This window comes from Conger conger, chromosome 10 (assembly GCF_963514075.1).
Source record: "Conger conger chromosome 10, fConCon1.1, whole genome shotgun sequence".
In the NCBI taxonomy this organism is placed as follows: Eukaryota; Metazoa; Chordata; class Actinopteri; order Anguilliformes; family Congridae; genus Conger; species Conger conger.
The window spans coordinates 25,062,606-25,076,486 of record NC_083769.1 but is presented as its reverse complement, the minus strand read 5'-3'; the positions used below and the strand labels follow the sequence as shown (position 1 = coordinate 25,076,486).

The 13,881-nt window shown below is 41.5% G+C and overlaps 1 protein-coding gene and 1 pseudogene across 1 annotated transcript; one reads left to right on the top strand and one right to left on the bottom strand.

Annotated features, from left to right (window-relative positions):
- Positions 1-13,881, top strand: part of LOC133139505 (signal peptide, CUB and EGF-like domain-containing protein 3) — a 370,116-nt pseudogene that overhangs the window by 184,641 nt on the left and 171,594 nt on the right.
- Positions 5,628-9,840, bottom strand: LOC133138558 (H-2 class I histocompatibility antigen, alpha chain-like). The gene is made up of 5 exons (XM_061257423.1): positions 9,822-9,840; positions 8,910-9,176; positions 7,446-7,736; positions 7,114-7,224; positions 5,628-6,819 (listed from the first exon to the last, which is right to left on the bottom strand). The coding sequence occupies exons 1-5, from the start codon at positions 9,838-9,840 to the stop codon at positions 6,698-6,700; spliced, it is 810 nt and encodes a 269-aa protein (XP_061113407.1). The 3' UTR covers positions 5,628-6,697.

Below are 13,881 nucleotides of genomic sequence, written 5' to 3'. Positions count from 1 at the left end.
TTTTTGCAGTCGGGTATATGTTTGTTTATTTGTTTGTTACATATATATAGACCTAATTAGAACAATAGTCATTTTAAATGTGCTTTATAAATAAATGTGACTTGATTTACTAATTATCAGAAAGTGAACATACAGAGGACAAAAGTATTCAGACTCCTTCACTTCTTGCACACTTTGTTGTGTTGTACATTTAATCATCAATCTACACTCAATAAGCCATAATGACGAAGTGAAAACATTTAAGAAATGTTAGCAAATGTCTAAATGTCAAAAGTCAAAAACTGAAATCTCTCATTTATATAAGTATTCAGACCCTTAATTCAGTACTTTGTAGAAGCCCCTTTGATGCTATTATCCAAGTGATGAGCAGTACCTGGTGTTCACCAGATTACATTTCAATAATGGCTTTTGGCAGTTGCTCTTATCCAGAGTGATGTACAGTTGATTCGACTAAACAGGAGACAATCCTCCCCTGGAGCAATGCAGGGTTAATGGCCTTGCTCAAGGGCCCAACGGCTGCGCGGATGTTATTGTGGCTACACCGGGGATTGAACCACCGACCTTGTGGGTCCCAGTCATTTACCTTAACCACTACGCTACAGGCCGCCCTATATCGTGCTGTATAGTGCAGATATAGTGCTTGGAGTTCTGCCCAGGGATTTCTAATTTTGTCTCATCACACCAGATAATATTTTTCCTCATGCTCTCAAACCTCAGCCATTTTGCAAACTACAAGTGGTCTTTCATATGCCTTCATATGCCATTCTACAATATCATAAAGGCCTGGAGTGCTGCCAAGATGGTAATTCTTCCGGCAGGTTCTCCCACCTCTAGCTCTGTAAGAGTGGCCGTTGGGTTCATGGTCATCTCCCTGGCGAAGACCCTTCTTGCCTGGTTACTCCATTTGGCTGGACAGCCGACTCTCCTTCCTACTCTTTTTCACTCTCACTCTCACACCCACACTCTCACTCTCACATCCTTCCTATAATTTATATGATTATATATTCAAATATATATACAGCATTTACATTATATACAAAGAATAATTAACTTGACAGGTGAAATAGAAAAAGAGGTGCTGTTGCCTATATGTTGATGTACAGATAATAGCCTGCACTTGTGGCATGAAGATAGAGGAGCGTGAAGCTGTGTCTTCTGACTCTGAAACTGAGAGGACAAACTATCAGTGATATATCTTCTAAAGGGGCAGAAGAGCATACTCTACTGTAAACAGTGCTGAAGATAAGTGCAATACTTTTTCACTTACCTTTAGCAAGCAGCCATGATGCAGAGTCAATTCTCAGGGAGGTCTAGGAAACTACAAAGTGACTGCAAAAAGACAGTAGAAAGAGTTAGAAAGTTACTAGTGGAATTCAGCTATTCATTGTTTTTTAATACAAAAGCTGGTGTTTGCATGAAAAGTACATTTTACATTTACATTTTTGTCATTTGGCAGACGCTTTTAATCCAAAGTGACATAGACAAGTGCATAGGTTCTACCACAAGTCAAAGCATCACATCCAGAACTAGGAAAATACACATGGAATGCTTTTTTTTTTTTTTTTTTTTTGAGGGGGGGGGGTTAGACAAGGGTAGGGATATCAGAAAGGAGGGGCAGGGGAAATCACTAAGGTAGAGTTTGAAAAGGTGTGTTTTGAGTCTGCGTCGAAATAGGGGGAGGGATTCTGTGGTCCTGACAGTAGGGTAATTGTTTAATTTTCTAAGTAAACCCATCCCTATAGGAATGCATGCTACTTAACCTCACAAACATCCACAGCTGTCAAGTGCGTGGTTTTCTTTCAACTAAGTTAGTGCCTTACTTTTCACTTTACTTTTCATGAAAAAATGGCTATAGGTGACACGTGAGCATTTGCATCAAGTACATGAATAACTAAAAGTTTTACTTGTGTTAACAGCTGTAGCCTGAAACAGAAAAATGGCAGGCATGTAGAACCTGCACAGCTAGACCTATGAGGGAATAGCTGGAGGTGAAGGGACGACGTGTTCTTTCCTGGCTGTTGAATGAAAGATTTTAATTATCATCCTCCGCACACGAACAGAGCACAATTATGTTTAGGAATATACTGGGTCTGTTGCCACGGGTCGGATATGGATTGACCTGCCCCATATCCCGCTTACAACTGGCCTGAAACAGATCAGTAAAATTCCTAATATTCTCCGTTCGTAAACGGGGCCGTATTGAAAGCTTAGTGGTTACTCTCGTTCCACTCGTTTATCTGACTCCATGTAAGATATATAATTTAGAAATTTGGGTTTGAAATTTACGCAAACCTCGGGAGTGATTACAGTCGACTCGTACCTGCGCCACCATTACTCAATATATGTTCTCGCGATTAACATTATTGCTGAATATCTCAGTTCGGTGTAGAACTCAGAGGCTGAGGGTCCAGTCAACAGAATACATGCAACACAGTCATGATAGTTGCGAGCCCAGGTCGGCGCAGCATTAACTGGGCTCCTTAGAGATAATTTGACAGGAACCAGCGCCGTAACGCCCAGTGGTTCCCTTCGCGTCAAATCACAAGAGCCGTGCCTAACCAACCCTTTAAGTTGGCAGAAACTTGCTGGCCTCACAGCTTAGAACTATCACCTGTACCAAGGGACTGCCGATCGGTCAGTCCTTGGTCCCCATTGTCCCCCTCAATATTCAGTTGTAATTTAGGCTGAAAAGGTACAAGATGAATTAGAGTCATGGAGATCACGCAAGTTACAAACAAAATAATTTATTTGCAGACGGGTAGGCAGTTAGCGTAGAATTACACAGTCAATTACAGTCAATAGACAAATTAAAGATAAATAGAATAGAGTGAAATCTTACCCAGCCTGCTTTCGCTACACACATATACAAAGTATGCACAGTGTGGGAAATCGAGTGCGATCTTCCACTGCTACACATACATACATACATACATACACAAGACATGTTGTGTGGGAAGTCGAATACGATCTTCCCTGATAGGCTCGTCTCCCTGGCTTTTATGCCAAATCATGTGTTTGATCCAGGCGGCAGTACCATAAATTAGCCTGGTGGAGTTGTCAAATCTGGAATTTAGACCCCCACCATTGGGGGTTGTTGCGTAGGGAAAATTAGATGATCATCAAGAGAGGACGTGTAGGTTTTCTCTTGAGTTATTGAAACTATGGTTTATTAAAATCCATTTGGTATGAAATGTATCTCATCTGATTCCTTGATTTTACTGGATCACATCCATACCAAACAGATTATCCTAATGTTTTGTTATGGTGCAGTTATCATGAAACCTCCCTCCTGTGTATCCATTTTACATCTAATTCCTGTTATTACTACAATGGGAACCGCTCATCCACCCACCATATATCTATCCCTTATCTTCTTGGCGTCACTGGTCTGGAACTCGTCAAAAGGTACTACAAACAGCATTGTCCTTTGTCCCTTTTGACACACACCAGAACCCCCACCTCACAAATGGCTGAACCCCCAGCTCACAGGCTCCTCACAGATGGCAGTCACACTTTGCCTCCCTCCTACAGGCATTTATATAGCGCCTTTATCCAAAGCACTGTACAATTGATGCTTCTCCATTCACCCATTCATACATACACACACTCACACACCGACAGCGATTGGCTGCCATGCAGGGCCCCGACCAGCTCGTCAGGAGCATTTGGGGGTTAGGTGTCTTGCTCAGGGACACTTCGACACGGGGATCGAACCGGCAACCCTCCGACGGCCAGACGACTGCTCTCACTGCCTGAGCCATGTCACCAAGCGCAGTAATTCCTTTCATAGCTGCAAACTTGCCAACACAAGTCAAAACTCCAACCTGCGTTGAACAACTGAACAGGGAAATCCACCCAAATTTCAGCCTGATATTGCATGATGTGGTGCATGTGCGTGGTGCACACTTCTGTATCAACTTCGGCTGCCCGAAGGGATCTGGCGATCCGAGAACAACACGCCTTCTTCAATTTGTTTTAAACCCCTCCACCACCTGAAACATTTGACATATATTAACATATAGACATACAATACAACATTTTTGAAAATAAAATGTTTTTGTCCTAGCAAGAGGAATGGCAGCCTCTTAACCACAGACAGAAAATACACCATTTAAATTGCATCATGGCTTACCCAAGACTGACATTTACTGTGTTTACTGTAGCACTACTGGTTACATTGAAACCTACTCTCATTGAACACTATATTACCTGTAGTCCTACTTATTAATACGATTATCTAATCAGCCAATTGTGTGGCAGCAGTGCAATGCATAGAATCATGCAGATACGGGCCAGGAGCTTCAGTTCAAGTTCACATCAACAATCAGAATGGGGAACAAAATGTGATCTAAATGACTTTGGCCGTGGAATGATTGTTGGTGCCAGCCAGGTTTGAGTATCTCAGAAACTGCTGATTGCCTGGGATTTTCACACACAACAGTCTCTAGATTTTGCAGAGAATGGTGTGAACAACAAAAAACATCCAGTTCTGCAGACAGAAACGCGTTAATTAGAAATGTGTTAATTAGGGGTCCGAGGAGAATGACCAGACTGGTCGAAGCTGACAGGAAGGTGACAGTAACACAAATAACCACACATTACAACAGTGGTATGCAGAAGAGCATCTCTGAACACACAACACGTCAAACCTATAAGAGGATAGGCTACATCAGCTGCAGCAGAAGCCTAATACAGCAGCAGAAGTCTAATTAATACCTAATAAAGTGCTCACAGTGTGTTTGTTTGCATATATTTCTTGTCCATCATTCATTTTGGAGTCCACTGTACAAAATATGCATTTCTGGATTTTAGCCTCCTCTCCCTGCATGGAGTGATGGCTCTGCAGCAGTACTGAAACAAACAGTTTCCCCCAGGAGGGCAGAGAACATCATGAGAGTGGGGGGGTGTGTGGGTGTGTATGTGTGCGCACGTGCATGTGCATGTGCGTGAAGCATGTCCTGCTGTCTCTTCATTGGACAATCCACACACCACAGGCCACAGCAAGGTCCGTCAACAGATCCTCTCGCTCCAAACCAGACCTGCACCAGCGCAGGCAAGTCTGTAAAATCTGCCATTTCTGTTCACTGACACAAATGTCTGGCTCAACAGAAACTTGAGTTAAGTACTTGAATACAATACAGCGGTTTGCCTACTGGCCTGGCTGCAGTGCTGTTCAATTTAATAAAGTTGGAACAGGTCACCACCTATAGAACCAATTAGGACCTTAAATTGTTCATCAGACCTTGCCACCCTGCATGGTAACGGGCTATCACTCAATCTAAAGAGAGACATCAATCAAAGAAAGAAAAATGTTTATTTAGACTTTAGTAAGGTGGTGGCAGGCTTCAGTCCTGGAGGGCTGAAAATGTCTCCTGTTTTCGGCGTGTTGCAGCACTTGTGATTACTTCTAGACATAGATTGCCCATACCTTGATTCCAAAACCTAAACCTGCTAATAGAAAGGAAACCGCAAAAAAAACACTGCTTCCCCCCCAAATTTGTGTTTGAAACCCTGTTTTAGAGATCTGGAGATTAAAGCATAATGCCTGGGGAAACTGAAGATTGACAAACAATAACTTTTGGGCCGCAGGCAAATGCATATCTCCATCTAGGATAGCAAATGTGCAAATGCCAAAAATGAGCCAGGCTGATGAAGGAGACTGGAGTCCATTTTCACAAGCCCCAGTACCATGGAGTACCTCTGAATAACACACACAATTTTCAAAAGACGTGGCAGAAACTCGCCATAGTTCTTGGGATGTTTTTTGGAATGATGGTTCAAATTGTGAGCATAACAAGACGAGCTCATGATTTTTCATGCGTTTTCATGATTATTTTGGATAAATCGGAGTTATTCACATCAGCAAACCATGCATCAGCCTGAAACAGTTTAAGGATCAGTACAGTTAAAACACAAAATGAAAGAAAATGGCCATTTTAAAATCCAGAAAAGGCATTCAGAAACTGAAATCCAGAAAAGGCATTGAGAAAAATAATTAACATTTAAAACAGTCAGGTATTTCAATCCATATCAGGTCATGTAAGAATTACAGCTCTTTTATTCATATTTCCCACATTTTAGGGGAACAAAAGTAATTGGACAATTGGCTGCACAGCTGTTTCTTGACCAGCCTCAACTCTGAATCATTCGTTCGCACACACACTTGATTATAGGTTATCCCGATGTACTCCAATCAATAAATTAGGCTCCTTCTCCAGCTCTGCCTCTTGAAGACCTACAGTAGGCACAGATTAGAGGAGTGTAGCAATACTCAAATATAACTACTAAGAGTCAGGAATGTTGAGGATAAAACAAGCCCATAAGAAACACCACAACACACTTTCACATGTTTACTCCAGTAAATATTTTCAACCTTAATCTGAAAGAACCTTATCTAATAAAATATTGAGATAATATATTATCTTTTGACAGTTTTGCAACTCACCACAGTGCAAAGCCTTCACTTGGACTTGGACTGGAATGGTTTGTCAGAAGGGGTCTGCCTACAGTTAGGTTTGCCCACACGTGAAGCTCCTCCCACATGACTTCAAGTGCAGCTCTTAAGACGATTCTCACCTTTAACCTCATCACACCAGAAAGAACACCCCAGGAATATGGCACAGGAGATGACAGAATAGATGTCTCTCTATCATAAAGGCTTGGAGTGCTGGTTGTCCTTCCAGCAGGTTCTCCCATCTCAGCAGAGGACTTGCGAAGAGTTGCCGCTGGGTTCTTGGTAACCTCCCTGATGAAAGTCCTTCTTGCCCGGTTCCTCCATTTGGCTGGACGGCCGTCTCTCACTCTCTCTGTATATGCAGCCTATATGTTTATGCACAGATAATAGCCTGCATTTGTGTCGTGAAGATAGAGGAGCGTGAAGCTGTGTCTTCTGACTCTACTATCAGTGATACATCTTCTAAAGGGGCAGAAGAGCACACTCTACTGTGAACAGTGCTGAAGATAAGTGCAATACTTTTTCACTTACCTTCAGCAAGCAGCTATGATGCAGAGTCAATTCTCAGGGAGGTCTAGGAAACTACAAAGTGACTGCAAAAAGACAAAATGTTTCACCCTTTCCCCATTCAAGGCATCCCCATAAATATTGCCTCTTACCTTTGCATCTCCTCTTACAGATGACAAATGCAGGGACGGCAAAGACTAGAACCAGAACCAGCACTACAACCAGAGAACTGATGACTGCAACATCTGAGCCTTCCTCTGGTTCTGTAAAATGGTAGTAGTAGTGTTAGTGCACTATAGTGTCATAATCAGTAAATAAATTCAAACTACCTCTGGTTTATGTTCATGGAAACAAACATAAACATAAACATAAGACAATGAGCTTGTCATTGTCTTAACAAAAAGAAATTGGGCAAAATATTCTTCCACTCTATCCCAATGGTTCCACAATAATGTGTTGCAGTGCATATAATTATCTGAATTACCCCAGTTTATGTCCAGCTTGTTGTCCAGTGTAAGATGTGTGACAGAGCAGGTGTAATGATGTCTCTCTCTCAGTTCCTCTGAATGGATACTCAGGGTCCTCCTTGTCTGGTAGGTCCCGTCTCCATTGGGTAACACCTCCCCCAGAATCAGCTCCTCATCTGGGATGGGATGCCCGTCTCTCAGCATGGTCAGGTTGATGTGTCGGGGGTAGAAGCCCGTGGCCAGACAGCTCACCTTCATTTCTCCAGTGTCAGTGCATGGCTTGTGGATCAGCCGGACTCTGGGGCGCTCTGGAGGGGCAAACAGCAGTGCATTAGCCAGAGAAAGGGCAGTTATACAGCAATGCAGGGAAGCAGAGGTTCCTCACATGGGATTAAAATGTACACCATTTTGTTAGAAAAGGACTGTTACATAAACGTAACAACTGCACAGCGTACCACCCACAGTACTGCAACATACACTCACTAAGCACTTTATTAGGAACACCTATATGCCTGCTTATTCATGTGATTATGTAATCAGCCAATCGAGTGGCAGCAGTGCAATGCATAAAATCATGTAGATGCAGGTCAGGAGCTTCAGTTAATGTTCACATCAACCAGAATGGGGGAAAAAATGTGATCAGTGACTTCAACCGTGACATGATTGTTGGTGCCAGATGGGCTGGTTTGAGTATTTCTGTAACTGCTGATATCCTGGCATCCTGGGATGTGATAGAACAGAAGACAAATCTGCAGAAATTGTGCGAGGCAATCATTTCATGGAACAGAATCAAATTTATTTTTTTGGAATCCATTCCACAAAGAATTGAGGCTGTTTTGAGAGCAAAAGGACCAGTGCTCAGTGGATGTACGAAGCCACTGCTATCCAGAAAAGGCAGTCAGAAAATATTTTTACATTTACACAAAAAGGTTGGATCCAGGATACTCTCCATGTAGATGATGGGGACTACATCATAAACCATGATAACAAAATTATTTAAAACATATTAAATGCCAAATGTGATTAAATGTAAATGTATTGGGACAGTGACACAATTTTAGTCGTTTTGGCTCTGAAGGTATTTAAATCCATATCAGGTGTGTGTAGGAATTACAGCCCTTTTAGAGCTATACATATTTTCAGGCAGTGGTTTTTCAAACAGTGTGCTGTGTGGCAAGGTCAAGTGTGCCTTGGATTTTTGAAGGACCAAATACATTTTTAAATAGCCATACTAAAAAATAATTTTATATGCTCTGGTATTGTTTCTTAACAATGAAAAATGTTAGGGCGTAAGCACTTATTTATAACTTCTACTTTGGATTCCTATTTATTTAGTTTGCACCCCACTGTATGTCTGTCATTATTGCCACAGGTTATGTAACAGTCCAGCAATTCTAAACTGTACACTATAAAGACAGGGTATAAAGAACATTATAGTTTAGTTAGTACTTTAGTTAGGCATTTGTGGAAAGTTACTTCACCTTTTCTAAACACAATGTTCTTCTCTTTCTCCAGATAGTACTTCAGTGTTTTGATACAAATAGGTTGATAAACATTTGTATAAACCATTCGATATGATTCTTCTTTCTTTGTGGTCCACATAAGCTGTGGCCATAGAGGGTTGACTGTGTAAGCATGCATGTCGTAATGTGTCACTTCAACTCCATCATAAGCTTTCCAAACCATGACCATGCTGGGCTCGTCATTGTCCAGCACACATCTACCCATCCCCTGATGAACATGAACTCCTTCAAAACAAAGAGAATAAAAGAGGCAAAAAAGCAAGAGTCAAACATCAACCTATTTACTTTCTTGATATGATTTCATTAAAATGCAATGTGAATATTTGTAGTTTAGTACCCTCATCAATTTCATGTGTGGCCTAAAGAATACAGTTATATATCAGACTTTGTTGAATGTGCAACATCTATTGAAAATGTCCAATGCCAAAACTTAGAACATTCATTCATAAAGAAGCATTCTTAAAGCCCTCTGACTACTAGCTGTGATTGGAACTAATTTCTGTGAATGTACCAATTAATGCTGGTTTATATTTCATCAGGACACCGTCACTGCAACCAGTTCATACTTCAGAAATAAAATATATTCTTAATTACACAATGACAATTGCAATGTTGGGCAACATTGGAACATTCATCAACATTCTGCGATTTCAGTATAAACCAGCCTTTACCCTACATTTACTGGATTTATTCAGCCCTGCTATCGTCCTTTTTACTGCAGGTGCTATAACTGGCTTTATGGGTCAACCTGCATATGGGCTTCATCTATCATTTTTGAGCTGTGGTTTTTTAAATCCCAGATTTCTTTGTCGTTTCCCACAATTAATTCAGATTAGAGGGTCACCCAGTCTCTGGGTGATGGAAATGTACCCGTATGACTAGCCACCATGCTGTGGAGAAACCATTGCCCTTCTGTATAATACTTTAATGAAGTATCATGTGGCAGTACAGGCCACATCCACATTCAAAAGACCAACATGTACATGTCAAACATCTGGTAGTGTGGCACTCAGCTCACCTGCAGCATGATTGGAGAGGAGGTTTACACGGTGTGCTGGACTTCTCATGTAATTATAAATGTCTTCCATCACAATCTTTGCACCTTCAAGGATAATATCTGGAACATTTTTTGAGCTTGGTTGGCTTCGAAAGATCACTGTCTTCATGTTGTGTTCATAGAATAGCACCTGAATATCATCCAACATAACCACTACACTGAATTCTGGGAATTGGGTCTGTCCATATATAAATGTTGCAAATGCCCAGAGAGAGTGTGACCCTGTGGGGAACATCAACAATCATTAGTAGTGTTGTGAAGGCAGGATAATATTTGTTTAATGACCAGAAATATGTATTGCATTATATTCTAAGGACTTTCTATACAACTGGAAACATGTACTGCACATACAGCACTAAATCCTTAGGTCTGCAATCAAACTTTGCAAGGACAACTGTCTGTGTGTGTGTGTCTATGTCAGTGAATAAAGTAATCTTACATTTTATTTCCACGTAACAGATAATATAAAGGACTACATAAAAATAAACTCCAAAAGAAAATACACACTAAGAATGAAAGGGAAAGATTAATCTCTCGCTTCAAGGCTTCATTCATAAACTTTCAAGTCCAAGCCAGGGTCCAGACTGGGTCTAACAGGTAACCAGTTGGGGTGAATTGTTTGGTACAGTAGAAATAAATATGACAAATAAAACTGCTTTGTCACTACAGTGGCAAACTGGCCATAATTTCTTACTGGATAAAATTAGACACATTAACACTAAACTCATTCATATTCATATTTTAGGGCGGCACGGATGGTGCAGTGGGTAGCACTGCCGCCTCATGGCAAGGGCAAGGAGGTCCTGGGTTCGAATCCCTGTCAGCCAGGACCTCTCCTTGCGCAGTTTGCATGTTCTCCCCGTGTCTGCATGGGTTTCCTCTGGGTACTCCGGTTTCCTCCCACAGTCCAAAGACATGCAGGTTAGGCTGATTGGAGAGTCTAAATTGCCCATAGGTATGAGTGTATGAGTGAATGGTGTGTGTGCCCTGCGATGGACTGGCGACCTGTCCAGGGTGTATTCCTGCCTTTCGCCCAATGTATGCTGGGATAGGCTACAGCCCCCTGCGACCCTGTTCAGGATAAGCGGGTTAGGAAAGTGAATGAATGAAAATTATTTTAATAAGCCAATTGAATATTACAATTATTCATGTCATATAAAAACCACAACTGGATTCAACATTGAAATTGGTGCTGTTTCATTTGGGTAATTCTGATTAATTAGTGCTTAATTGGAGTTAATCGGGTGTACAAATCATAGCTTAGACCTCCATTGCTACGGCTGAACTCTCTTTACATTGCATTTACATTCATTGCTTTAATAGAAGATTTGGTGAATGGCGTAGGTACTAGGAGAGAGCGCATCTTCAAAGACTGAGCCAATTTCTTTGTTGAGGCTCACGAGTCGGTAATGACCAGAGACCGTATAAAAATGGTTTCGACTGCCCAGGCACCTCCTTCTGAGTTTGTGCACACTGGAGCCAGAAGATCCACACAATGGTCCTGTCCAGTACCAGAACATGTCCAGGTGCTTTCCGTCTTAACCTTCTTGGGGACTGGTACAGGACAGTGAAAATATATCACTGTCACCTTCCTGGGTAATTGACAAATAATAGGACATTTTTCGCATTAGAAATGGATACTCATAGTTACCATACCTATGTTTAGGTAAGGTGGACTGCCTAGACATATGATTTGAGAAACCCTCTTGTTCATGTTCCATTTGAATGTGTTATTTTCAACAAAATATCACCGATCACCGCCGAGATATGATGTGCTTCAAAATCATTTTTGAATTGCACTACAGCACGACCATGGGATCTTTTTTTTACTAGCATTTTGAAGAAGCTTGACAACAACTTTCATATCAAGCAGGTTATCAGCTGAAATCAGATCAACTTAGCCTGTCGGTACATGCATTGCTCGGGAAGGCGATTCAGCACAAATATGTCGATTACATTATGTTACAAATTAAAATTAATACCTTTGACTACCGTTATACCTCCTTTGTATGAACTGGCTTTGGTTTTACAGTATTAGGCTATTCGTTGTTGTTTTTTTATATTAGACATTTGCATGAAAGCAAGTAGGGTAAAAGTTAAATTCGCTAAGTAAACCCATTCCTATGGAAATGAATGCTACTTAACCTCATAAACATCCACAGCTGTCAAGTGTGTGGTTTCCTTTCAACTAAGTTAGTGCTTTACTTTCGATTTCAATTTTCATGAATAAATGGTTATAGGTAGCATGTGAGCATTTGCATCAAGTACATAAATAACGAGAAGTTTTACCTGTCTTTACAGCTGTAGCCTGTAACAGAAAAAGAAGCACAGTAATTCCTTTCATAGCTTCGAACTTCTCAGAAAGCCAACACAAGTCAAAACTCCTGGGCTAACTGTGTTTTGCACTCTACGTTGAACTGTATACGGAAATCCCCCCACATTTCCGCCGCATGACGTAACTCATCTAAAAGGCAGGACATTTTTTTAAATCCCTCCAACACCTGAAACATTTGACATATATTAACATATAGACATACAGCACAACATTTTTGAAAATACAATGCTTTTGTCCTCGCAAGAGGAATGGCAGCCTCTTACCCACAGACAGAAAATACACCATGTAAGTTCCATCATGGCTTACCCAAGACTGACATTGGAACATTTACTGTATCATGGGTCTACTCGCACTACCGGTTACATTGAAATCTATTTTAATTGATCACTAAATTATCTGTACACCTATTTATTCATGCAATTATCAAATCAGCCAATTGTGTGGCAGCAGGGCAATGCATAGAATCATGCAGATACGGGTCAGGAGCTTCAGTTCAAGTTCACATCAACAATCAGAATGAGGAACAAAACGTGATCTCAATGACTTTGACCGTGGAATGATTGTTGATGCCAGACAGGGTGGTTTGAGTATCTCAGAAACTGCTGATTGCCTGGGATTTTCACACACAACAGTCTCTAGATTTTGCAGAGAATGGTGTGAACAACAAAAAACATCCAGTTCTGCAGACAGAAACGCTGTGTTCATTAGGGGTCCAAGGAGAATGACCAGACTGGTCGAAGCTGACAGGAAGGTGACAGTAACACAAATAACCACACATTACAAAAGTGGTGTGCAGAAGAACATCTCTGAACACACAACACATCAAACCTATAGGAGGATAGGCTACATCAGCTGCAGCAGAAGCCTAATACAGCAGCAGAAGTCTAATTAATACCTAATAAAGTGCTGACAGTGTGTTTGTTTGCATATATTTCTTGCCCATCATTCATTTTGGAGTCCACTGTACGAAATATGCATTTCTGGATTTTACCTTCCTCTCCCTGTATGGAGTGATGGCTCTGCAGCAGTACTGAAACAAACAGCTGTTTCCCTCAGGAGGGCAGAGAACATCATGAGGGTGAGGGTATGCGTGTGCGTGCACGCATGTGTGTGCGTGCGTGTGTTCGCGTGTGCGCACGCGTGTGTGTGTGTGCATGCTTGTGAAGCATGTCCCACTGTCTCTTCACTGGACAATCCACACACCGCGGGCCACAGCAAGGTCCGTCAACAGATCCTCTCGCTCCAAACCACAGACCTGCCTGGTGCAGGCAGGCAAGTCTGAAATCTGAAATCTGCCATTTCTGTTCACTGACACAAATGTCTGGCTCAACAGAAACTTGAGTTAAGTACTTGAATACAATACAGCGGTTTGCCTACTGGCCTGGCTGCAGTGCTGTCCAATTTAATAAAGTTGGAACATGTCACCACCTATAGAACCAATTAGAACCTTAAATTGTTCATCACACCTTGCCACCCTGCATGGTAACGGGCTATCACATTATCTAAAGAGCGACACCAATCAAAGAAAGAAGAATGTT